At 48.9% G+C, this 23,501-nt stretch overlaps 1 protein-coding gene across 1 annotated transcript in view; it reads right to left on the bottom strand.

Annotated features, from left to right (window-relative positions):
• ASTN1 (astrotactin 1) overlaps positions 1-23,501 on the bottom strand; it is a 294,984-nt gene that overhangs the window by 14,483 nt on the left and 257,000 nt on the right. The window contains exons 17-21 of the mRNA XM_045811403.2: positions 17,248-17,516; positions 11,560-11,693; positions 7,823-7,974; positions 6,627-6,762; positions 2,492-2,592 (exon numbers count right to left, since the gene is read on the bottom strand). Coding sequence (XP_045667359.1) covers positions 2,492-2,592; positions 6,627-6,762; positions 7,823-7,974; positions 11,560-11,693; positions 17,248-17,516 — 792 coding nt within the window. The remainder of the gene's footprint in view (positions 1-2,491; positions 2,593-6,626; positions 6,763-7,822; positions 7,975-11,559; positions 11,694-17,247; positions 17,517-23,501) is intronic.

Raw genomic sequence — 23,501 nt, 5'->3', positions numbered from 1 at the left:
GCCAGCGGCCCCGGAGCCAGCAAGTGCAAGGTGCCTACGTGGCCGGCAAGGACAGAAGCAAGTCCTCCCAAACAGAATTAGCTGGGGCACCTTCTCATCACCTGCCTCTCCCTGGCTTGGAGTAGGAAATCAACAGAGGATTACCTAATTGTGCCAAGGGCCTCTCCAGAGAGCCTCTCATCCGAGGGTCTTCCACCCCAGACTCTGTTTCATCATCAAGGGATTTTGAGAACTTCAAAAGTCATTTGGTCCGTATCCTGTAAGCCAGGCAGCACTCACTCCGGGAAGAAACACATCTGTCTTATACGTAAAGATCTCCACTCCACTGGAACGTCCCAGTGGATTCTAATAATCCTGAAAGGGAGAATTTCTTTTTCTACCAAACTTGAACACTCTTTTTTTTTTTTTTTTAATGAGGTCTTTTCTTCATTCAGAGACAGAGAAAGGTTTTCACTCTTTTACACAATGACCTTCTAAATATCTGATTTGACATCGTAAGCAAATGCGAATTGATGTCAAATAATCAGTCTGAGTGCTGACTCTGTTCAAGGCTCACTTTGTGGCCCTGGTCAGCTGTTCACTCAACTCTGCACCCCAATTTCCGCATCTATAGAATGGGGGCAGCATTCTATCCATTCAGTGAACCTTGCTGGGTCCCTATCAGAAAGCAGACTGCATGGTGAGGGGCAGCATTTCCAAATTAACAGAGACACTGATGCTGGAATTCTAGGCTGAGCCGATTTCAACCAGGGAAACACTGTGCTTACCTCTGAAATCACCTCATTATGTCCCCTGACTCCGGCTGTATCAGGTTGACTACGAGGGGCACAGTGTTAGAATGCATACTCCCCTGCATTTACTGAACAGTTACTATGGGATGGGCACTTAAAAAAATAACATAAATTCACTCATTTAATTCTTACGCATCTTATCTACTACTACTATTATCCCTTCCCCCATTTTATAGAGGAGTAAACTGAGGCACGAGGTGAAGTAAACTGCTCAAGGTCAAGTACATAGCAGAACAGGAATTTGAAGCTGGATGGTCTGACTCCAGAGTCTAAGATTGTCTGTAACCAGTCGGTCACCACGCTGCCTTCCTTCTAAGTGTTCGGGACAGAATAGTGAGTAAACCAAACCAGGCTCTGCTCTCCTGGAGCTTGCTGTCCGGTGAGGTAGATATTGAACACATGATTCTAGTAACAAACGGAGATGAATGAGTTGAAGGAAAGTAACATGATGCCATGAGAACATCTAGCAGTGGCCCTTGACCTCTTGACTGTACCGAGGAAGGGACACTTGACCCGTAATCTGCAGGCTGAGGGGAGCTCATTGGTTAATCAGGGGTGGGGGTGAAGGACGTCCGAAGTAACGAGATGAACACGTGCAAAGGGCCAGTGGTAGGAGTGGGAACAGTGTGGAGGACCTGAGAAAGGCAGTGAGGCTGAAATGCAGAGATGGATGGGGAGAGTGGACGAGAAGAGGCTGGAAAAGTGGGCGAGGGTCACCTCATTTAGGTCCTAATGTGTCTGTTAAGTATTTTGGTCTTTGTCAGAAGAAGAATGGCAATCCATTAAAGAGTTTTAAGAAGGGGCCTTAATATGATCAGATTCCTGAGTTGAAAAGAAACAGTATCACACACATTAAACGAGGAGATTAATGTGAGAATCCTTCCAGAAGCTGTAAAGTGCTATAGCATCGGTGATTTTAGTTAACGTAGGTCTGGTCCCTCTCCCCGCTGTGCTTTGGTGCACCCCTTAGTGGCTGCGGGCTTGTGCCTCTCATACTCAGCCCAATATACCTGCAGCCGGCAGCCATCTCTCAGGGGCCAGCAATCGGCTTGGCCGCACTGTTCCCCTTCCCGAAACTTGCACGGCTGAGCTCCCAACGTCGGCCCATGTCTCCGCCCCTGTGCACATCAGCCCCATTCCCCCGGAGAGCCCGCAGTGATTGGCCGGAGCCCTGTTCTTGGTGCGAGAGCCCCGGGGAGGGGGTGCCCAGGACGGCCAAATCCTGGCTGTGGAGGTCATGGGCTTAGCCTCAGAGCGAGGACACCATCAAAAGCCGCCAGGGGCATCGGGAGGAAAGGAGCTCCAGCAAGTGTGCTGTTTGTACAGATGTCCACATCTGTAGCCTTTCTATGTTTTAATTCAACATGACTTTGCAGATGTACACACACGTGAAGAGAGGAATCCTGAGAGCAGAGGCCACGGGACTCCACCACGAACCTAAGCGCCTGGTGTGTTACCGCGTGTGCCCGGGGCTTTCGTCCGCATGTCCTCAGGCTCCGTGACTCCCAGACTGTGAGGCTCTCTGCCGGAGGCAGAGCTGGAGGAGCACGCCCAGACACCTGCCGCCCCGGGGCTGGGCCTTGAGGGCTCCCCCTCCCCCGCTGAACCCAGGTTGTTCTGTCTGATGCCCTTGCTCCTGCTTGCCTCACAGCAAGGGGCTGTGGCCCCCTGCAGGCTCTCCTGGCCTCAGAGTCACTTACCCTGGGCCTTGACATCATCGACCACGGGGCAGGGGGTCTTCACGATCACATCACTGGGCCTGGAGCGCCGTCCAGTGTTGTCCACTCCCCACAGGGTGAACCTGGCAGACAGGGGAGGGCGCTGTTAGCAGAGAGGAGCAGCGGCCCCGGCGGACGGCCATGCTTGGCTAGGGTGGGTTTGCATGTCTCCCCACCACCCCTCTCTTTCTCCATCTGAATGGGCTCTTTGCACCACACCAGCCCCACACAGCTTCCCAGGGGCTGCCTGGATCCCTAGTAATGGCAGCCCCCCGAAATGTTTTCACTATCTGGCCCTCCCACACACCTGATCAGCCCACTGGTATGTGCTGTTTCTAGAACTGTGGCTGAGGCCACCAAACCTGAAGCTGGGGCATCCGATCAGCCTGTATGGAACCTTGCTCGGATCCTGAGTCTTGTCCTACAACCCGGGTCTCAGGCCGGGTCTCAACTCCTTCCTCTGCCCACCTACCCCAGACTCTCTTGAGCTAAGGTTCTCAGGGATGGCCCCAGAGGCAGCCAGGGCACTCCTGACACCTGCACCTGCAGTCTGCCATTCCCACACATGGACACGGTTCCCCTTCACACACCTGTGTCCTCTCCATGGAGCAGGAGTGCTAGGGAGAGAGAAATGAGAGCCTCTGAGGAGGGCCACCATCTGCAGGGCATGCTGGGACCCTCTGCCTCGGTGCCTGGGAGCCTGGGGTGGTGTGAACTCCCCCCCAGCTGCTCTCACCCCTCCAAGCAGCTTTGCTCTATGCCCTCGTCACCGTAAGCTCCCCACTAACTAACTGGGAATTGATCGGATCCCCAGCTGGAATGAAAATGCCTGTACTCAAGTGAATTCTCACATTACTCTGACAGGGCAATTAGTACAAAAGTTAGGGTCCTAAGCCCTTGCTATTTTTAATAGCAAAGCAAGGTGTTAGGAAAGAAGATCTTCCCCCAACCTTCTAAGTAAGAGATGGTGCTTATCCGAAGAACATTTCCTCAGCGGGCCGGCTCCGTAGGTCCTGGAGGGACGCGGACAGCAGCCAGCTTACTTTGACTACCAAAGCCCATGGAGCACTTCACACATTTTCACGGGGAAGGGCTGCTCCGTTCATTGTCAGCACTATGGTTTCCGCCATCGAGCACTCGTAGGACAGTAAGCAGCTTAGCTAGAGTGAGTGGACAAGAGACAGAAGCCCTACTCCCAGATGAAGGGCTAACTGGAAATACGGTTCGTCCACGACTTCTGGGCCCTTTCCACGTCCGCCTGACTGCATTGTTCAGCCTGTCCTTAGTCTGTGACAACGCCTACCTGATGTGAGCGTGTGTGTGACAGAGTGGGTGTGTGGGTGTGAGGATGTGAGATTGTGTGCAAATGTTTGTGGGAGGTGTGAGAGTGTGGGGGGGTGTGTGAAAGAGCGTGTGGGTGTGAGAGACTGGGTGTGTGAGAGAGCATGTGGGGGTATGAGAGAGTGTGAGAAGGTGTGTGTGAGAGTGTGTGGGTGTGTAAGAGTGTGGGTGAGTGTGTGAGGGTGTGTGAGAGAGTGTATGGGGGTGTGAGAGTGTGTGGAAGTGTGTGGGTGAGTGTGTGAGAACAGACACAGCCTGGCTCTGGCTCCTGAGCCTTAGTGTGCAAGGAGCACCCTGGGCACCCGTGTCCAGGGCTGACCGCCTCGTGCGCTTTCACGCATCCCTGTGCAGGTGTGGCGGTTTTTGCTGATGGCTCCAAGTTCACTCCCCTTTTCCGAACTGTCTGCTCCCACAGGCTCCCAGAGGCAGTAGTTCTCCTGTGAGCACAGGCTGTGACGTCGGGGGTGGGCTAGAAGGGGAGTCACCTCCCCGCTCTGGCCTCAGTTTCCTTCTCTGTAAATTGAAGATGTTGAACCAGACACGTTTTAAGACCCCTTTCAACCAGGGCTCCTTAAATGTTTTGTACTGTGGACCCAGAATTCTCAGAATCATGTTTTTTAAATGCATTAAATAAACGCACAGGCTGACAAAATAAGCCAGCTCCTCTGAAACGCCCTTCTGCCTCCGTGGAGCCCAGGTGAAGGGCCAGCTCTATGCTTTCACGTGAGGAAATGAGATCGTGCAGCTAGATCCTTCTGGTAGCCTGGAGCAGCTGCCGAATGAGAAGCAATCAGGGAAGAAAATGCAAACCCTGATTCAATTCTTAACCACCACCACGCCCCGACCAAGCAGCTTGCAATTCTGTGGAAGTCACTCCGTGTTGCTGAAACTCAGTTTCCTCAACTGTAAGATGAGAGCGAGACTCCAACCTCACGGGGTCCCCGAGGGTTCCCAGAGGCTCCCGCACACAGTAAGCACCCCATAAACGAAGGCTGAGCTCTCCCTTGTAATGATAAGAAAACTTTGTTGCAATCTTGCTTACAATGACTAGTGCTTCGAAGTAGAATCAGGCTTGAGGCCATGTGTCTCCAAAGATTAATCCGGGGCTCTCTCCTCCTACCAGGCACTGAAGGTCTGGCTTCAAGCTACAGGGAGGACAGGCTCTCCCTGGCCCTCCCCTGCTCTCTTCGCGTGATCTGCAGCGCCACCTAGTGGAGCGCCACGGAGCCGGCGGCTTCTTCCCTACGCCCCATGCACTGTCCCTGACTTCAATCATCAACACAGACGGAAAGCTGGTGCTTTATCAGACATAAGAGGGCAACACTGACGTTCACCCAACACAGCAGAGTGGGAGAAAGTATAAGTTTCAGGTCTTTGATCAGAAAACGTGGCCAGATCAGGCCCACGTGAGGAGGGTCCCAACACGGGTGAGGGCTGGTTCACAGGAATTTCAAAATTCCTAATTAACAGTTGTGACTTAGTGACAGGGATTAGTGAGCTCTTACTATGAGAATTCCAGTTTCGCGGAGTGTGAGGCATTTTACTGCACCATCCCAAAATTTCCTCCTTTTGCCTGTTCCCATTCTCATAAAGGGCCACAATTACCCAATAGCATGAGGGGGCTAAGAATCGTAGGCCAGCTTTCCCTTGTCCTAGTATCATCTTTCCATCTCTGTATTTTCCAGCTCCTCTAGAATATCCCTTGTCTTTATGGATTTTGCTAGTACGATCCCCAAGTGACATCTCTTTTTCCTAGATGGAAGACATCCAGCACCTACGTTCATCTTGCAAGCAACGCCACTCACATTTCTAGTGCTTTTTACCTTTGAATTCTTTACCTGTGGAAAGGGAGCTGATTTATTCTTTGACTACATTCTTGTGACCTCACCTGTACACTGTAAAATGTTTTTCATACCGATGGGGTCAAAAGGTCCCAGAACTACATCACCAGGAATTCTGCCTTGCCCCCACCCCCCAATATTTTCCCATCATGACTTAGATTCCCTCAGTCTCTCTCCTCTTTTGGCGTCTTTTATGTCTCTGCTTCACAACTATTTTACTATTATTCCAGGAGCACAGGGAGAAATGAGGAAGTGCTCCCAGAGAGAATAGGGATGTTCCGAGGGCCACGAGATAGAATCCACCGTATTTTCTTTGGAGAAAAATGTTGACCATCTCTACCTCTATAAACTATTTCGTAGTCACCGGAGCTAGTTTTCTAAAGCAGAGTTCTTGTTATTCTACACCTTTTGTCTAAAAAATTAATAATCTCCCTTGACTTAGAACATTCACTCTATTTTTCCAGAATCACTTCTTCCATTCCATTTTACTCACCATCAGCTTCCGCTCGATCGGACTCCTTGCTAGTTACCTTCATGCCTCTTTGCTTTTGCCCTTGCTGGTTCCTCAGCCCACTCTGCCTTTTCCCACATTACTCTACCTGCTGAAATTCTACATGACCCAAGTGGGTGATGTCCACTCTAGTTAGAAATCAGCTACTCCTCCCTCTTCTCCTCTACATGTTCCTTGTTCTTCCATCTAGACTCTATGTCTTCTGCTCTGATGTTAAAGTTAGTTGTTTGTATATTTCCTTTCTGTGTTGCAAGCCCTTTGAAGCTCTTGTCTCTCTTAATCTTCCCTTTCTGGTCCCTATAATGCTGATCAGGGTAAGACTTGAGAAACTCAAAATATTTTTCCGAGTTTCTAAAGGAACTCAGGCAGCAAAAATGAAGGAGCTCAGAGCCTCGGGACATTCAAGCAGGTGTGTGTCACTCACATGTAGATGGTGTCCGGTTCCAGGCACCGAATGATCAGAGAGATGGTGGTGAGCTGCTTGTCTGGCACCTGAGCGGGCATGGCACAAGGAGACTTTGCTCCAGAGATGATGTCGTCCACAAAGCTCAGCACCGTTTCTGCCCCGGGGTGGGGGGGGGAGGGGAAGGAATGGAAAAGGCCATGAGAAACAGTGCTGGCCAAGCAAGGAGATGGCATCAGTTCAATGAGAACTTAACATTAGAACTGCCTGGTCCTCAGTCTTCTCAAATTCCTAGTGGAGAAAAAAGACCTAGAAGGAATTGTCTTTTCTGTTTCATGTTTAATCAATTTAGAGCCATTTGTCCGGAGTGAGTTCAGACACAACCATGGCAAGATGGATACACATGTGTGAGCTCTTTCATGAAATGTTCTTGGCAAGGGCAGGGACCACTGCCCGCCCTTCGCAGTACCTTTGCACACAGGGCCAGGGCCCCGGGGGAAGCGGGAGGCAGCTCTCCAAGCCGGAGGGCCGTGCATATGCCTCCCAGCCTTGCGGACCATTTCGGTGGAGCTTACTTGCCCTGCAGCAGACTGAGGACGCCTCCATCCTGTGGGGGACTGCACTCACGCGTAGGTTTTAGGGATGATTTATGTTGACCTTTCCCTACATGTAGGCAGCAAAATCCTGAGGCCTGGAACATTGTTCATGGGGTGTTTCCACTTCTCAAAGACTTCCCTCTTCTAGCTGGACCTGGCAACTGCAGGGTTTGCTTTAGGACAAGACACGGGCTAAGCACATCTGTTTGCGCATGCTTTTGCCCAGAGGGGGGTTATTAGCAAAGGAATTTTTTTTTTCTGTAATCATGGCAGTGGTTAGCACAGAATTGTTTCCTAATTGTGGGCTAGGATAACTAGTGTACTGCATTGTTGTTTCTTTGTGAGTGTGCCTAGAGGCAATGAAATGGACACCTCTTTAATAAACAAAAAGAAAAACAAAATCAAAACAAGACTTTGTCAGATGCTCACCATGCAAAAACTCTTAAATGGACGAGATGGCTGTTCTTGCTTCCCTACCTCCCCCCACCCTCTACCCCCGCTCCTCCTGCACTGCCCTTGGACACCAGAGACCTGGGGCAAAGGCTAGGAGGCAGGACATTTTTCTTTTCTCTTCTTTTTACCAATAGATTAACAGGAGCCCATGAAGTCAGAGAGGCTCACCTGTCTCCACTTTGGAGTGGTCCATCCTGTCAGTGACCTTTTCTTGACGGATGAGGTAATCTACAATCTGCACCCCGATCGGAGGCTCTGAGTGTTCCCACTCCAGGACCACGAGGGTGCTGCTGGGCTCATGAACCGTGGAGAGTCTCAGCCTGGGTGCAAGACAGGAAGAGACATGACATGGGGTCCCTGTTGAATCCTGCAATGCTTTTCTGATACTGGCCGCCTTCTCAGTTGTTACACCCTCAAGTCATCCTTCTAACCTTTCTCAACTGACCACTAGAATGATCTCTCTGAGAGCTTGTCTCTTTCACGAGAGAGCAATGGTTCTTGAAGATCCCTGGAATCTGTATTTATTACTCTTAAGTGCCTGTTACACATTAGGAACTCAACATCTGTTTGCAAATAAATAAGTAGTTGAGTCAAAGATGAATGAGCACCTACAGCTTATAGGGTCAGTGGACAGGGCTTTCTGGCTGGCCCTATATAGGGCTTGGAAATATAATTTCTGGATTTGCTCTTAAAAATAAGAGAATGTGCCTATAAAGCTCATACCAAGTCTCCCTGAGGTGGTGTCTGGGAGAGCCCTGCATTAACAAGGCCAAGGTCAGCTCAATTTCCACAGCATTACCAGAGTCTGCCCCGTGGGGGGAACCCTGGCTTGCCCTCTTGCTATGGGTACTAGCATATTTTCTTCCCGACACCTTCTGCTGGCTGGCCCTCGCAACAGGCTCGGTTTAGAGGCTATGCTCCTAGGGGGCTTTACCAGGCAAGAGAAAGTTGACCACATGTCAAGTTTTCCTCAGGGTGATGTCCTGTGGCTGCAGACTTGGGCTCTGATTTCAGGTTCTTTCTTTGCTCTTGGGTTTCTTTGAATATTCTGATTCCTGACTTCAGTTTTTCTTTGCCTTTTCCAGTTCAGAGTCTTTTGCCTTGCCATCTCATTCGTCTTTGTGCCTTGCAAAGACTCACTACACATTATTGACGTTCGTGGTACGGATCTCCTAATTGTCCAAGTGGTTTCAATTTGCTGCCTTGTTCTGACTTCATAGGTGTGTCTCAGGTTTCTCACTGGCTTCCAAATCCGGGTTTCTTTCTAGACCACTGGCTGGTGGGGATTTTCCCGGCTCCTGCTCACTCCAGTGTCCCTCCGTCTCATGCATCCCTGCTGTTCACTTTCATCCTTGGTCCCCATATCTCATGCCCTCCCATAATCATCGACCTCTGCTCTCTACTCAGCTCACAGATGCCTGTCACTGATCTCAGGGGGTCACTGTGCCAGGGGCTACGGATGGAGCACACAAAGGCAACGGTCCATTTCAATTCAGCAAATGTTTGTTGAGCACCTATTATGTATCGGAATGTGCTTGGTGTTCAAGAGGCAGTGGTACACGAGCCAACCCCAGCCCCTTCTTTTATGGAGGGGTCAACAGAAAAACGTACAATTATACATGTGATTATAATAATGTGTGATAAGAACTTTAAGAAGAAATCACGGGAGGCTGTGGGAGCAATAGCAAGGAATTCAACCAGTGGGAAAATAATGCAAAACACATGCTCTTTAGTGGCTTACTATGAAGGAGTGCATAGTTTGCGTATGACATGAAAGATGGAACAGACCCAAAACAGTGCGGATATTGACAAATTCATTAATTAGAGTCATATGCTGAGTGCTATTTTGAAGAAAAAAAGCATTAGGAAGCTTAAGTAAGTAACTAAGCCTTTCTGAGAAGTCAGATTCTGTGAAAATGTGGACGAAAGCCGGCCTCTACTGAGAAATAACAGCACGCATGATTTACATAGATTCGTGTAAAACCAGAGTGCATTTCTATTTCCAATTACCAAGAAACATTCAAGAAACGAAGGTCTGCTACTAAAAGAAGTGGTTAAAGTTGACAAGAGAAGTGAAATCCTTAATAGATGTGCCTGTTTATGGAAATTTAGCCCAATTTGGTCTTTAGCAATGTTATTGCTATAGTAAACACAGGTTTAGAAAGGAAGTCAGCCCTGAGACATCAATGGTTGGATCTCGTGTCCACCCGATGGTAACTGTTTAGTGGCTTCAGTGTTGTGTCAAAATTCAGGTAATTTTCTTAGTGGGTGAATCCATCTAGAAAAGCCATCTGCTTCTAGTGGCTCCCTTTATACCAAAAGAAAGGACTTTGACTAAGAATGAGCTTGATTCTCTTTTGACTCAAGAGATCCAAGTCATGGCCGTAAAGAGCAAGAAGCCAAGCGCTGCTGTATCTAAAACTACCAGAGAGAGAGGACATGTAGACAAAAGAAGACACTAGTTTGCACTGACAGTCTACTGTTGTGTTCTCCTCTTTCTTGGTTCTCTTCCTGGTCAGTCCTGGCTCTTTGATGCCCACCAGCACCTCCCTGCAACAGGACAGAGGGCAGCATCCACACGGCCAGCCTCTTACTTGCTGGCGTCCTCCTGCTGGCTCTCTCCTGCTGACTCGGCCCTCCCACTCCTGCAGGTCCTGACCCTGCCTTTGGGCTTTCATCACCTCACCAATCCATGGGGCCATGCAACTCCAGCTTTCTGCCAGCACTCCTTACTAGACCCCATACGTCTGTGCTTCACTCCCAGGGCAGATGACATAGTAGAGGCTAAGCGGGTGTCTGCCTCGGGCCTTAGCCCGTCAGGATTTACAGGGATTTGGCCAGTTCTATTCAGCCTTCCCCAAGGGCGAAGAAACTGGACATGTTCATCCTGAACCACCTTACCAGCCCTTTTTACTCTGTTCACCCCTCAAATGCAGATAGCCCCTAATGCCCGTCTCCGACCCTCTCTTCTCCAGTTGATACTTATTCGGGAGTATCCTTTCTCATAGCTATGGTTCCATTGCTCATTTCTTTGGGGTTGATTTAAATCTTCTTATCTCTAGTGTCTATTTCTCCAAACCATCTTTCTCTCTACCACTGAACATCTCGGTAGGACTACCCTGCTCTGTCTCCAAGGTGAGTCCAACCAGACACAGCCTTCTCCTCAAACCTGCATATCCTCTGATGCTTCTTTTCTCAGAGGCGGCCTATTCATCTTCCCAGCCACCAGGGGCTGAAGTCTTAGGTCCATTCTCAACTTCTCCCTCTTACACCTGCAAGTCACCCACAATGCCCTGTTGGTTCTACCCAACGTCATCTCTCCGTTGTGTCCTCTCTACGCTATCATGGCTGAGATCATGGCCTCTTAGCCGTGGTAGCTCTGCTCTGTTTGATGACCTTGGAAAAATCATTCAGTCCATCTGAATGCATTTCCTTGTCTCTTAAATGGAAGGGATAGCAAAACCTAATGGTTCCACACGGCACTGCCACCCAGGAAATGTGTCGTTGGCCTAGTAGGGTCTCACTACTGATCTCTCACTTACTCCACTGCAACGTCAGTTTACCCCTCTGATCTTCTGGCCATGCTGTCCTACCCTCTCTACCTTCAAGGAGAAATTCAAGTATGGCCTTCACCATCCCCCAAATTCAGACTTGACCATTCCCTTTCACACTTGACTTAATCTTCTCCAATAATTCTTATAAACCATGTCTTCTCCTATGACCCTCTGTGTGCCTGCCTCCCCTAAGACTGAAAGCTGGCTGAGGCCAGGTGCTGCCTCGTGTTTTTCTTCCTGTTCCCCGGCCCCCGCCCCTTTGCTTTGTAACAAGTGCATGCTCTGTAATGTGTGTTTGCAGAACTGAGAGAGGTGAGCAAGTAAAAGAGAGGCAGAGAAAGGGAGCCATACACAGGCTGTGGGAGAGGCGCACAGGTGGGGAGTCCGTCTGCTCCAAAAGCCGTGGAGTCGCAGCGACACCAGTCCTCGATGACATCTCCAGTCCCTGAGCACCACAGTGAGCTCATGGTGGCCTCCTGCAAGAGCTGCAAGAGAGGGCAGAGGGCAGAGTGAGTGTCCAGGAGCCAGGGCTGGGTCACCACAGTCAAGAGACAGAACCCAGGCTCTGCTTGGTTCTAGATGACTTCCAGCCAGTATGCTGGGGCACCACTTCACCATTTTTGGATCTAAAATTCCTACCCCAGGAGACGAGTTCTGGGAAGCTAGACCTCGTAGGACCTTTCCGGCGCTGCTCTCTCATTAATGGGCCAGTTCACCTCTGTGCTTAGGGCGATAGCCTTGGAAGCAAGTCTTACTTCTCCCTCCTTCTCCATCCGTCAGTCCACACCTGGGGCCCTAGCAACAACAACCTCTTGACCATCCACTGCCCTGACCCCTCTTCCCCTGCCCTTAGGCACGTGGTCCTTTCTCAAACGCCTCTCTGTGCACCCTCATCTGCCCTCTGCACCCTGCCCAGCACAACCTCTGCTGCGTTCCTTCCGCATGTACCCCCCGTGCAGTATTTACGCAGATCTGCCTGGGGTTGTGCTCGTGTGTGAGGCCTCTCTTTCCTGGTAGAAGGTGGGAACAGCGCAACACACAGGTGAAGACCTGCGCTCCACAGCTGTCCGCCCTGGGTGAGGATTTCAGCTCTGCCACTCACTCCATGTGACCTGGGGCAAATTAGATCAACTTGGTTTCCTCCATGGAAAAATGGGATAGAAACAGCACTCTCCTCAGAGGGCTGTTGTGATGATTACATGACATAATAGACGCCAAAGGGCATAGCTTAGTACCTGTGCTGTGCACGCATTAGTCACATATAAATAGTACGCCAGTCATCAATAAATGTCAGCAATTATTATGGTGTTTGAATGACAGGCTTGGGTCTTATGTGGAAGCATACAAACGCCACAGAGCACAGAATAATTCTTCACATACAGTGATTTCACAGCAGATATTCCCTATTCTATGAAAGCACAAAAGGATAAAATTAGACTAGTCAGGGAATAGAACTTGAGATGGGGCAATTCCTGATGGGCACTGACCCCTCCGTGGGACCTTGCTGCCTCAACCCCAGCCCAGGGACGGGAAGAGGGCACGTGGCCAAACACTCTGGCCGAGGTCAGCTTTCTCTCCGGGTCAGCTCACCACCTGCAGCCTCTGCTTTTCCTGTGAGTCTCTTCTCTCTGACCCACTCTTGCCAAACCCACATAGAAACAGTAAATTAGAGAAATGAAGCAGCCATCTTGGAAAATTTTAGAGCAAAAAAAATGAAAGGGGGGGTGCAGCAGGAGGGAGGGAGGAAGGAAAAAAGGAAGGAAGGAAAAGAAAAAAGAAAAGAATAAGGAAAAAAAAGACAGATAATCTTACAAAAATCGAAATGTCCAACCTGAAAGCCAATACCCCAAGTTACATTCCTTCAGAACTTCACATAGGCCATTCTTAGGTTAGAATAGCTGAAATAAGGGTCCATATTGCCCCTCTCATACCCTTCTACCCCCCCCCCCCCCCCAGATTGGGAGCTTCTAGGGAGCAGGGACCAATTCTTGATTGTCAGTATAATATATGTGTAGTTTTAGAATTTCAAGGCCCTTTCAGGGCTAACACTGTGGTTTGAGCTCCACGGTAAACAGGATTTACAGTGGAGGACACGTAGAGTCAAAGAGGTTACTGATGGGGTCGGGTCACAGGCTGGTGACGGGGGGCCACAACAGAACCTGGGCTCCACGTGACTGATTCTCTGACGGCTCCCAGCAGGAAGCCCGGGGCACCATAGGTGCTCACTTCATGCTTTGCCTGACTGAGCCAAATTCAAATCAAAAGTACACTTTCTTAAACTAGGAAAACTGACTTTGGTTGAGCGAGTTGGAATAAAAAGGACATTGTGGCTGCCCACTTACAGTCTTTAATCCATAATTACTAGCTAAGCGCCTGTAAGGGTCTGGTTCCTGGGCTAAGCATTAAGGGTACAGTGGTGCATGAGACCTATACGGCCCCTGCCCACATAAGTCTTGCAGTCAACTAATAAAGAGCCGAACAAACGAAAGTCACATAAGTAACCAAATAACTAGGAGTGGTAGTAAGGGCTCCAAAGGAAAAGTTTGAATTGGGACAGGAGGGACAAAGAAGGGGGAGAGTCTCACAGAGGGGTTTGGGAAGGCCTCCATGAGGATGTGTGTTATCTGAATTGGGAAGGATAGATCAAGAGGTATCTGGTCACATAAGATGGGCAAGTACTCCAGGCGGAAAAACCAACATTGAGATGACTTGAGCCTGGGTGAAACTTGACCTCTAAAATCAACTGAGAAAAGGTTCCTAAGAGCCTAAGGGCAAAGAGGTGCTCAGCAAGTGGCAGGGGGCCAGTCATGGAGGCCGTGTGGTCCATGGTAAGGGGTGGTGTCACATTCCAAGGCCAGGGGAAAGCCATTAAAGTTCTTTAACCCAGGGGAGCAACATGATCGGATTTTCAACCCAGAGGAGTAAGGACTAACACTTATGATGACAGACATTTCTTCAAAAACTTTAACTTTCCACCTTCGGTTCACACAATTCCACAAGTGCCTACTTCCTGAATTCTGGGCTATCAGTAACTGCAGAAGGTAGGATGGGGTAGAAGAGGGAATCAAGAAGGAGCCCTTTTGGAAAGGAAGAGGAAAAGAATTACATTTTTCTTGGTATCGACACTGTGGTGGGCATTGCATGGGGATCCTCATTTGTTATTAGATTTAATCCTGATTCCAGAAAAGAAATCAGGATTTTCCCATTTTTGTTCTTTTTTTGTTTTAGGGAAAACAGCTGAACTTTCAGGCCAAGTTCACCTGTCCGTTCATTCTTCCATTTATTTATTCCATTCATTTATTCAGCGGAGTGCCAACTATGTGTCAGCTACTGCTAGGCACTGGGATTCCATAGAAGAACGAGTGCTTCTTAGAGTCTGCAGGACAAATATGTGAACAAAAGCATGAGCACTCATGACAGCTTCAGGAGATGTAGGGGCACAGACAACGGGAGCCACTTGAAGGAATAGGGGCTGGCCTGGGAGAATAAGGGAGGGCTTGTCACAGCTGTGGATGCTTGAGCTGAAACCTGGAAGTACTGTCATAGCAGGAGTTTGCTGGGGGCAGAAAAGTCGGAAAGGCCATTCCTGGGAAAGAGAGTGACAAGTCTGAAGGGCCAGATGCACAACAGAAAATGTGTTGTGTTTAAGGAGATGCCAAGAGTTAAAATTTAGAGGATAGAATATGGAGTGGGCACAACCTAACCATGTAAGGGACAATGAACTGCCCTTGTCACGATATGCTAAGGACTTTCTGCAGAGCTACCGAATTGGCCTGCTGCAACAGGATCTGATGTCCGTATAGGACAGAAAACTCTGACTGGTCTCACAGGAAAACCAGTAAGAAACTACTGTGACAAGAAGATGGTGGCCTGCTATTACAGTGGATGACTGTGATGGGGGTACAATCACAGCAGGATGGATTCAAAGTATTTGTAGTCCCTGGTGATAGACAGATGTTAGGGAGTGACACGAAAAGTCAGGGAAGCGTACTTGGCCTCGAGCTTGGGCAATGAGAATCCCATCGACCGAGACTGAAGCACAATGGTAACTGTTTGGGGGTAGAAGATGTTGGGTTGGAGACACCTGGTGGGTTATAATCACTAGACTGAAATATGACATCATAGATGATCTAGTCCAACAGGAGGAGGCCAAAGAGGCTAAGAGAGGTGAGACAATTGGCCCCAGACCTACCAGAGGGGTAGAGATAAGAACACACTTGGAGTTTACTGGTGTCGTGACTTAGTACCCCTTTTCCTTTGCTTCTTCACTCCATGTCTGCATTCTTTGTGAGAAAGGGAAAATTAGAAGGAAAAGCAGAGGAACAGAGAGGATGAGCAGAGAAGACAGAATATGTCTAAGGAATGAGAGAGAAGAAACATGGGATGGTGATGGAAGCACCTCGGGCCACCTTGTCTATGTGTTCAGAAATTACAATGTTCAAATATGGCCAGATGGATGATCTCTCCCAACCCCTCTCTTAAAACTAGTGCAGGGAGACAGGGAAGCGCCAAGGTCTGGCAAGTAGAAGATCCAGGGAGGGAGAAGCTAAAGACACAAATTCCTTCAGCTTCCCCACTTTACCCCGATGCCCCTGCAGGACGCTGGAAGTCTTTGTCCTCCTCTCCCTCCCAGCTCTTCTCTACTCTGCAGCTTTGCACGCCTTGTCCCATAGGGCGGTGCTGTGAGTCTACTTCCTGCCTCTGCTGGTCCGGGGCAAGTGCTCAGGAGCTCTTGGGGAACCAGCTGCAGCAGCCTTGGGTGCTCCCAGAAGACAAAGTGGGGCAGGTAAGGGCACTGGATTAAAGCCACTGCAGCTTTGGGTCTCCATGGTGACATCAACCTGTCCTCCTCATCATCCTTGCAAGCCCCTCTTCCGTGGCCTCTTCTCCCCAGCTCTTCTTCCCCAGTCAGTTCCACGAGAATGAAAAGCAATTCATAGGCCAAAGGAACCATTTTCCTTTTGTGTCTGTGAGGAACCTTGTTTTCCAACACTCGGTGAACTATCATTGGCAGAGGCGGAAAGGCGAAAGCAGCACACACGTGCAAAAATCCCTTCCGGTCTGAGCATCACCTAAGCTCAACGTCACCACAGCTCAACAACTGTGACTCATCAGGTGTCCCTTAAAGGGGAAAGAGAAAGCAGTTATCATCCTACATGAATGGGCACAGCTCTCAGGCAGGTAAGGAGCTCTTTGCTCCGACTCTACTGTCTTGTCCCTCAAGGTCACCTTTGCCTGTAGTGTCAGAAGCCCCACACTCTGAGCTTTTGTTTTTATTCTTGTCATTGTCATCATCGTTGCTGTTGACCGACTCTGTTCTTTCTGTCCTTGAGGGGATCAGAGAGCTAAAAAATGAGCTAAGCCACCCCCTGTCTCTGCCACACTTCTCGCTTATCCCTTTGGGGCCGTTCATTTTCTCGTAGCACCTTTGGAAGGGGAGCCACAGAGGGAAAGCAGGGGTGGTTGGGACATGTCATGACCTCGCAGTATAATATAAGGCAGAAGATTTGCATGAATGTGGTGTTTTGTGGTCTTTGTTCTTAGAATCAGAGCCATGGACAGGAAACCATCCCCTCCCAGGCTAAGATCAGACCCTTCCCTTTGGGACCTATGCCTGATGCACTCCTTCTGTCCTCGCTGCAGCCAGTCCAGGCTTGAGATCTGTTCGGGGAGCCAGCCTTCCCCCATAACTGTCCCCTGAGGCTTTCTGAACAATGACTTTGGTGACTATGAATGCCACGCCTCCTGATCTACCTTCTTCCTCCCAGCCCTTGTTGCTCACGAGTCTACACAAATGCTGAGTTGTGACTCCTGCGCCATGACCATGGGTGTTGTGGATGCACTGATTCGACTTAATATGCAAACATGCAAATCTAAGCAAATTATGTGTCTGGATTAACTAAATGAAAAGTCTCAGCATCCAAATTCTAGCACGGAGCTCAACTACACCCTGTCACCCCCCCCCCCCCCAAGGCCATTTGGAAGACCCTCTGTTGTTGCTGATGCTTCGCTGAGTCCCCTGGGTCCCAGGCCTCTTACCCTCTGGGTCTGGTTGTTGGTCACCAGTTCATAGATGGGGGCTGCTCTGGTCACCTCCAGCAGAACTGGCTCAGCAGGAGTGTCAGGGCTGGATGTCACATGACACAGGGGGCAGGAGGAGGGACATCGTCCCTTGCTCTGGCATTCCATGCGGACTCCAGCTGCCATGCGCTTGGTGCCGGACTCTGACAGGCTGGCGATGTATTCTGGGAACGTCAGCACCTTGGGGTCTCTTTCCCGCTCCTCCGACTCATCGGATGGGGAGTTGCCTGCCAGACACAAAGTGAAAAGGAACAATGAGGCAGGCAAAAGAGCAAGGTCTTGCGTGATCTTGTGGCCCCTGAGTGCTGGAGTCATATCCTAGGAAGGTCCCAGACACGTTCGGGATGTGATTCTGCCGTCCCTGTCAATGTGCGGAACGCGTCCTCCCTGTAACCTATTAGAGTTGGAAACAGCCCTTCCAAATGTGAGAGTGGGTGGTTTCCTTTTGGAGACGCCTCAGCTGCGCCGATCCCCTCCGAGGGATGCGTCTGCCATGTATGTGACGATCTACGACTGTCGTCAATAATCCAAACAGTAACAACAGGGGGCATTCCAGGGCTCTGTTTCTTCCTCCGTAAAAGGAAGATATTCAATGTACTTACCTCTAGCGCGCGTGATGAATACATGGCAACACAGCAGCCAGTGCACGTCCAGTCATCATCGTGAGAGTTTTGATCATAAATATAGGTGAGATTTACCTAAACTACGAAGTGAGAGCTGTTGCAGGCCTCCTTCCACCCTTACAAGAATTCTCTGCCCGCAGTTCTACTATTGCACCCATTTTATGGAGGAGGAAAGTGAGGTCAAGAGCCTTAAGATGGCACAGCTAGTATGCTGTAAGCGCTGGGATCTGAATCCAGTTTTGTCAGATTCCAAAGCCTTTAAGTCATTGGGGGGGAAGAGGACTTTTCTGCTTCATGATTCATCAATGCATGGAAGACAGGAGGGAGTCTGGGCACTCCACAGCACTCCAAAGAAAGGGATTTATAACGCCCTTGATTGATGAGTGAAGGTAGTTAGAGAAATTCTTGGTTTATTTTTGGTGACAAAGATGAGGAATGCCTAGCTGAAAATAAGTAATACTTTGTTCCCTGTGGAAGAAAACACGGCTTGGTATTTGTCTTCCAGGCCTTCATGATTTCCCATCTAACTTATTCATGCTAGAAGAAGATGGAAGTACAGTCCTCTGACCAAAGCCCTCAGGCTCCGTAAGAGATCCCAGACCCATCATGACACAGCTACAGGCCCGGACATGAAACAATTTCATGGAGACCACTGGGCTTCTGGAAACAAGGGGCAGACACAGAACATTCATTCTGGTCCTCTTGGACCCCTCAGGAATGTGGCACTTGATGGGTGAGATCTTTGGGGGATATGGCTGGAACGGTTTGCAAAGGGGTTTCAGAAGGTGACTGTGAGCTACAACTCACTGGTGTTCTCACAGGGTTCTGTCTTGTGGGGTCCAGGGAGCTCTCTGCTCTCCTCCCTCATGTTTGCTATGAGCCCATTTGGAAACGTCCTGCGACGTTTCAACACGGTTGTTTCATTATGCAGATGAGGCATCTTCATCCAGAAGCCCCACCGACACAGGACTCCTTCTGCGCACTAACGCAAAGCACTCACTCCGTGACTGTAAGTGTGAGATCTAATTTATTTCACATTTGCAATTTGTTTAATAACAAACCCAGAGTTGAACTGAAGACTTTCCTAGTTATAAGAACTGCGTAACTTGCACCCACCAAAGCGAAGAACGATGTTATCAAACAGGAGGCCCAGAAGCCCACACCAGCCAGCCCCAGAGTCACTCAGAGCCACACGTAAATCTTGACTGACATTCAGGTTCAGGCACCTGGTCAACCCCGTGGCTGGAAGTATTTGCAAAGTGAGCGCAGTCTTGCAGGACTCTCCTCACCCAGCCCCTCGCCAGGCCTCCATCTTCTTCAACAGGCTATAAGGACCAGCCAGAGATAAGTGAGGTGAATGAGGTCTTGGATTCTCGAAATGATTTCTAGAAAAACAGGCCTTCTTTCACTGGGAAAGTGAATGAAATTAAAAAAAAAAAATCAGAAAAGACACAGTGTTTCTTTTCAAGGCAAAGTTTAAAAAATTTTGCTGTGCAAACCCTGCCAGAGAGCTTGAGGGTCTCTTGGAGGACCCTCATGACCCTTACAGTCAGAGGCATTTCATCAACCCACAGCGGTCCTTGCCGAGAAAGGATTCAGCCTGGGCTGGGAGAGAGTTCCCAAGAAATGACCACTAGATGGGGATATCAAGTCTAAAATGACTTCTGTGAGAGGAAGTATCTGCGGTGAATTGTGTGTGGCCACTTTGGCACCACAGAAAAACGAACGGAAAAGTAATACCTGGCTACTTAAAAACGTTGTGGTACCATTTTTTCAATGAAATAGTAAAAAATTAATGAGTAACATAATTCCATAAAATGGGTCCCAAGGAGAAACACACAGAGACAGAAAATTAAAATCCCCCTGGATATCCTTCACATGGAGTAAAATTTACTTCAAGGGGAAAATAATATGCCACCAAATTCCTTTTCTTTCACCTTTAATCCCCAAATACCCAGGAACTCTGCCCCCTCCTCCCCACCACGCACCCCATACACATCCCTGTGTAGGACGCTGGCCCGGTCCTTACTTCGGTTGCACCGTTCTGACAGAAAGATGCGGCCACTAGAGGGCACTGCGTCCTCAAACACAGTGGAGCTGAGCGACCACCTCCCTGCCCTCCAGCGCTCCATCATTAAGGCTTGTAATTGCTGTAAACATTTGAGGGGCTGTTCCCTGGCGGGTGTCTTCTGACTATCACAATTAAAATCAAGATTCAGCGAATCCCCCTCAATATTCTCCAGCCCCAGATAGGTGCAAGGTTAGGGAGAAGAGAGGCATGGGGAGGAGGATGCAAAAGAAGATGGTGGCAGACCTCCAAACTCTTCTTTTAATCCAGAATCCTATTTTCTTTCTCCTGAAAATATTCAGGTCCTTAGAAAGCGGGCCTGGTGAAGGTCCCTCCAGTCCCCTCGTCATGCAGTACGGAGCTGTCGAGAGAGGAGGTGGATTTCTACAGAGGGTATGAGCAGGGAACTCCCAAAGCCATCTATCCAGGCTCCAGCAAAGAATAGAGTTGTGTGTGAGGGACAGATTTTTCAAAGAGGAAATGCATTTTCCATGCGCAGTTAAAGACACAATTGGGAAATACTCCTTAAAATGATGGAGTCCGGTGGTGAAAGCCCAGATAAATCTCCCTTTGCCCAAAGAGAGCACCTATAACCATCATGTCTGTGGCAAGTGAAAGAGCAGTTGAAATCCTAAAAGCTTCAGGAGAGTTGATCTTTGACATTTGCTTTTAACTCCCCCTCAGTGTTGGAGTGGGCAGTAGAGAGGCTGGTGTGTGGAGAGTCATAGGGAGGAGACCCCACCTCATTTCCTTATGGTTCAGTGGCTCCCCTCTCCATGGCCACTCCGACTACAGTCCGTAGGTACTTCTTGCCTCTTCTGCCCTCTAGACCCTGAGTGGAAATGCTCTATCACTTTAAGACACTACACTGTCTTTTAATAAAACGAATATGTGATTTCAACAAGTTACAGTCTCTGGACATAAGAAAGAAGCTGCAACTGAAATCTTAAAGGATTAGAATTGGCAAAGGTGCCTTTTGGTCGAGAACACCCAGGTGTGGCCCCTCTGATCCCTGTTTGCAGAATTCATCTCCTTGCTCTCAGGGAGGCTTTGGAGTCCAGCCATGACACTTAGCTTTCTTATGAGTAGAAGAACAGCCAACCTGCAACGTAGTTAACAACCCCAAAACTGCAAAGCATTTTGCAAATACAGTTTGCTATAAATAAATGCCATTTGCTTTAGGCTAAATCTGTATCCTACAGCACACAGTGGATGAATTTCCCCAAAAGAATATTGTGGAATGAGAATATTGGCATCCTCAACGTTCGGAATCTCATTGTGGATGTGCCCATGGCCTTAGGTGTACACATCCTGACCCTCCTAGACTCAGGAACCATACGAGCATGATGAAAGTGACGGACCCACCCTCATGCAGGGTCTGCTTTGCTGGTAGGAACTGACAGGTCATGGCGGTGGATGAGTTGTTATGAAGTAAATTGGTACTATTCCTGTAGGATTCTGGGACTGCTTAAGACTCTCTCTCCCGAGTTGGTGCCCAAGGCAATGAGATGCTAATGACATCACAGCTAGAACTACAGAGGTAGTTCATTAGGAAGCAAAGAAATCAAATGCAAACTAATTAGATCCCGGCTCTCGGAGACAACTTAGGATCTACGGGAAAGAAAGCTTGACATGGGGTAAATGCAGCATGGCCATGGCCAACTGCGACACCCCGCCTTCCATCCCCTCCCCAGCCTACCCCTGTTCACACGGGTGTCCTGGAGTTATCTGAATTCACATTTCCACCCGTGCGCTCCGGCTCGGATCAGTGTCTTAGGATGCTCGGGTCACGTCCTTGGACAAAGAGGTTCGAGTCACCCTGGATGACTTAAACTGAACTCCTAGCCTTGCCATAAAATAGTCTCTGAGACGTGAATAAAATACAGTGTGATGGATTAATAAACAGGGGAAAGAAGAGAGGGTATGAACTGGCCACTTCTCTCTACTTCTCTATAGGAGACAATGAGTGTTTGGGGCCAGTAACTGTGTCTTTATCTGGGAAACTCCTTTACCTAGTTCAAGTGTATCCATAGCCATCATATCTCTCTCTCTCTCTATATATATATATATACACACACACGCATACAGAGGGTATATATTTTTTGGGAAGGGTAAACGGGGTGAATATAATAACTCACTATCATAGATTTAAACTTTAAAAGCAAGTCCAACATAAAGAATACAACCAAAGCATTTGCAAACAGCTACCCCTTACTAAAGCTTTAAACAACGAAGCGGCAAGCACAAAGCATTATTCCAACAACAGCCAACTCTCTTGCCTCTAGCCAGGACCTCTTCCGTGAGTATAACAGAGCCTCATTCGTAGCTTGCTTGAAATCCACCTGAATGTCCAACACGCACCTCAAACTCAACGTGTCCCCAGCTGCTGCGGTCATTCCTGCAAACTGTCCCCAGCAAGCTGCTCCTCGCCGGACGGTGCTAAGTCCGCAAAACACACCAGCTTCCTCGTGGCTCAACACGGAAGTCTTGGCTTCCTTGCTGGTTCGCCCTTGCCCTTCCAAGCAATCACCCAGTCTTCTCATCCTTTACCTCCTCGAACCATCCACTCCTCTGCTCGTCCACGGCTGCCCCCAGGGCACAGCAGCTTAGAGAGTGAGGTCTGAGTCAGGCAGCCTGATATTGATTTCTGCCCTTATCCCTTGCGAGCTGTACAATTTGGGGTGAGTTTCTTAACCTTTCTGTGCCTGGGCTTTCTCATATGTAAAAAGGAGATAATAACCGAATTGATTTAGTAAAGCTGTGGTTAAGGTTAACTGACATAATCCGTGAAGAGAGTTTCGCGGTGCCTGGGATGGAGCGAGTACTCTCTAAAATTAATTCTTCTCACACTGCCTGTCTACTTGCCTAACCCGCCCACCAGCCACACCATCAAATGGGCTCCTTGGGGGCCAAACCGTGTCTTGTTCTTCCAGTGTCATAGCCCACAGTGCCTAACAAGTAGCTAATGCGTTCGAAAATTCATTAAGCAAATATTTATTGAATGCCTACAAATGTTTGTCGAATTAATAAATCATTCATAATGACTTGTATACAAAGTGATGAGGTACTAATGAGACAGGATTTCAATTCATTTCCCTCTTTGCTGTCCTGGGTTCTTTGGAGATTTTTCTAGTTTTCTCCTAAAAACAGGAACATCAATCCAGAACAAGCTCCCCTCCTTTCAGGTACAAATGTGACCTGGCTTGAGAGGATCTATAGAGTTGCAAGGATTCGAGGAATACTGCAGAAGTACATCTCGTGAATTGTGTAACACACACACAGGCATCCCAAAGGTTATTGGGGATGAAGGACTTAAGCTTAAGAAAAGGAGCCCATTGTGGCACCGAGGAGCAGACGGTGGTTCTCCTGCGACTAGTCAATGTGAGAAAGTTGTAGCCACCAACGTCACAGAGGGGCTAAAGGATCTGATTGGTGTCCTGGGCCGTGAGCACCGAATAGCAGCTGAGGTGGGAGGCACATCGCTGTGGGGGTGTGGGCCGCTCTGGGAACTGAGCACTTGG

This window comes from Ursus americanus, chromosome 2 (assembly GCF_024610735.1).
Source record: "Ursus americanus isolate L20-20 chromosome 2, mUrsAme1.1.p, whole genome shotgun sequence".
Taxonomy (NCBI): Eukaryota; Metazoa; Chordata; class Mammalia; order Carnivora; family Ursidae; genus Ursus; species Ursus americanus.
This window is presented reverse-complemented; position numbering and strand designations above follow the sequence as displayed.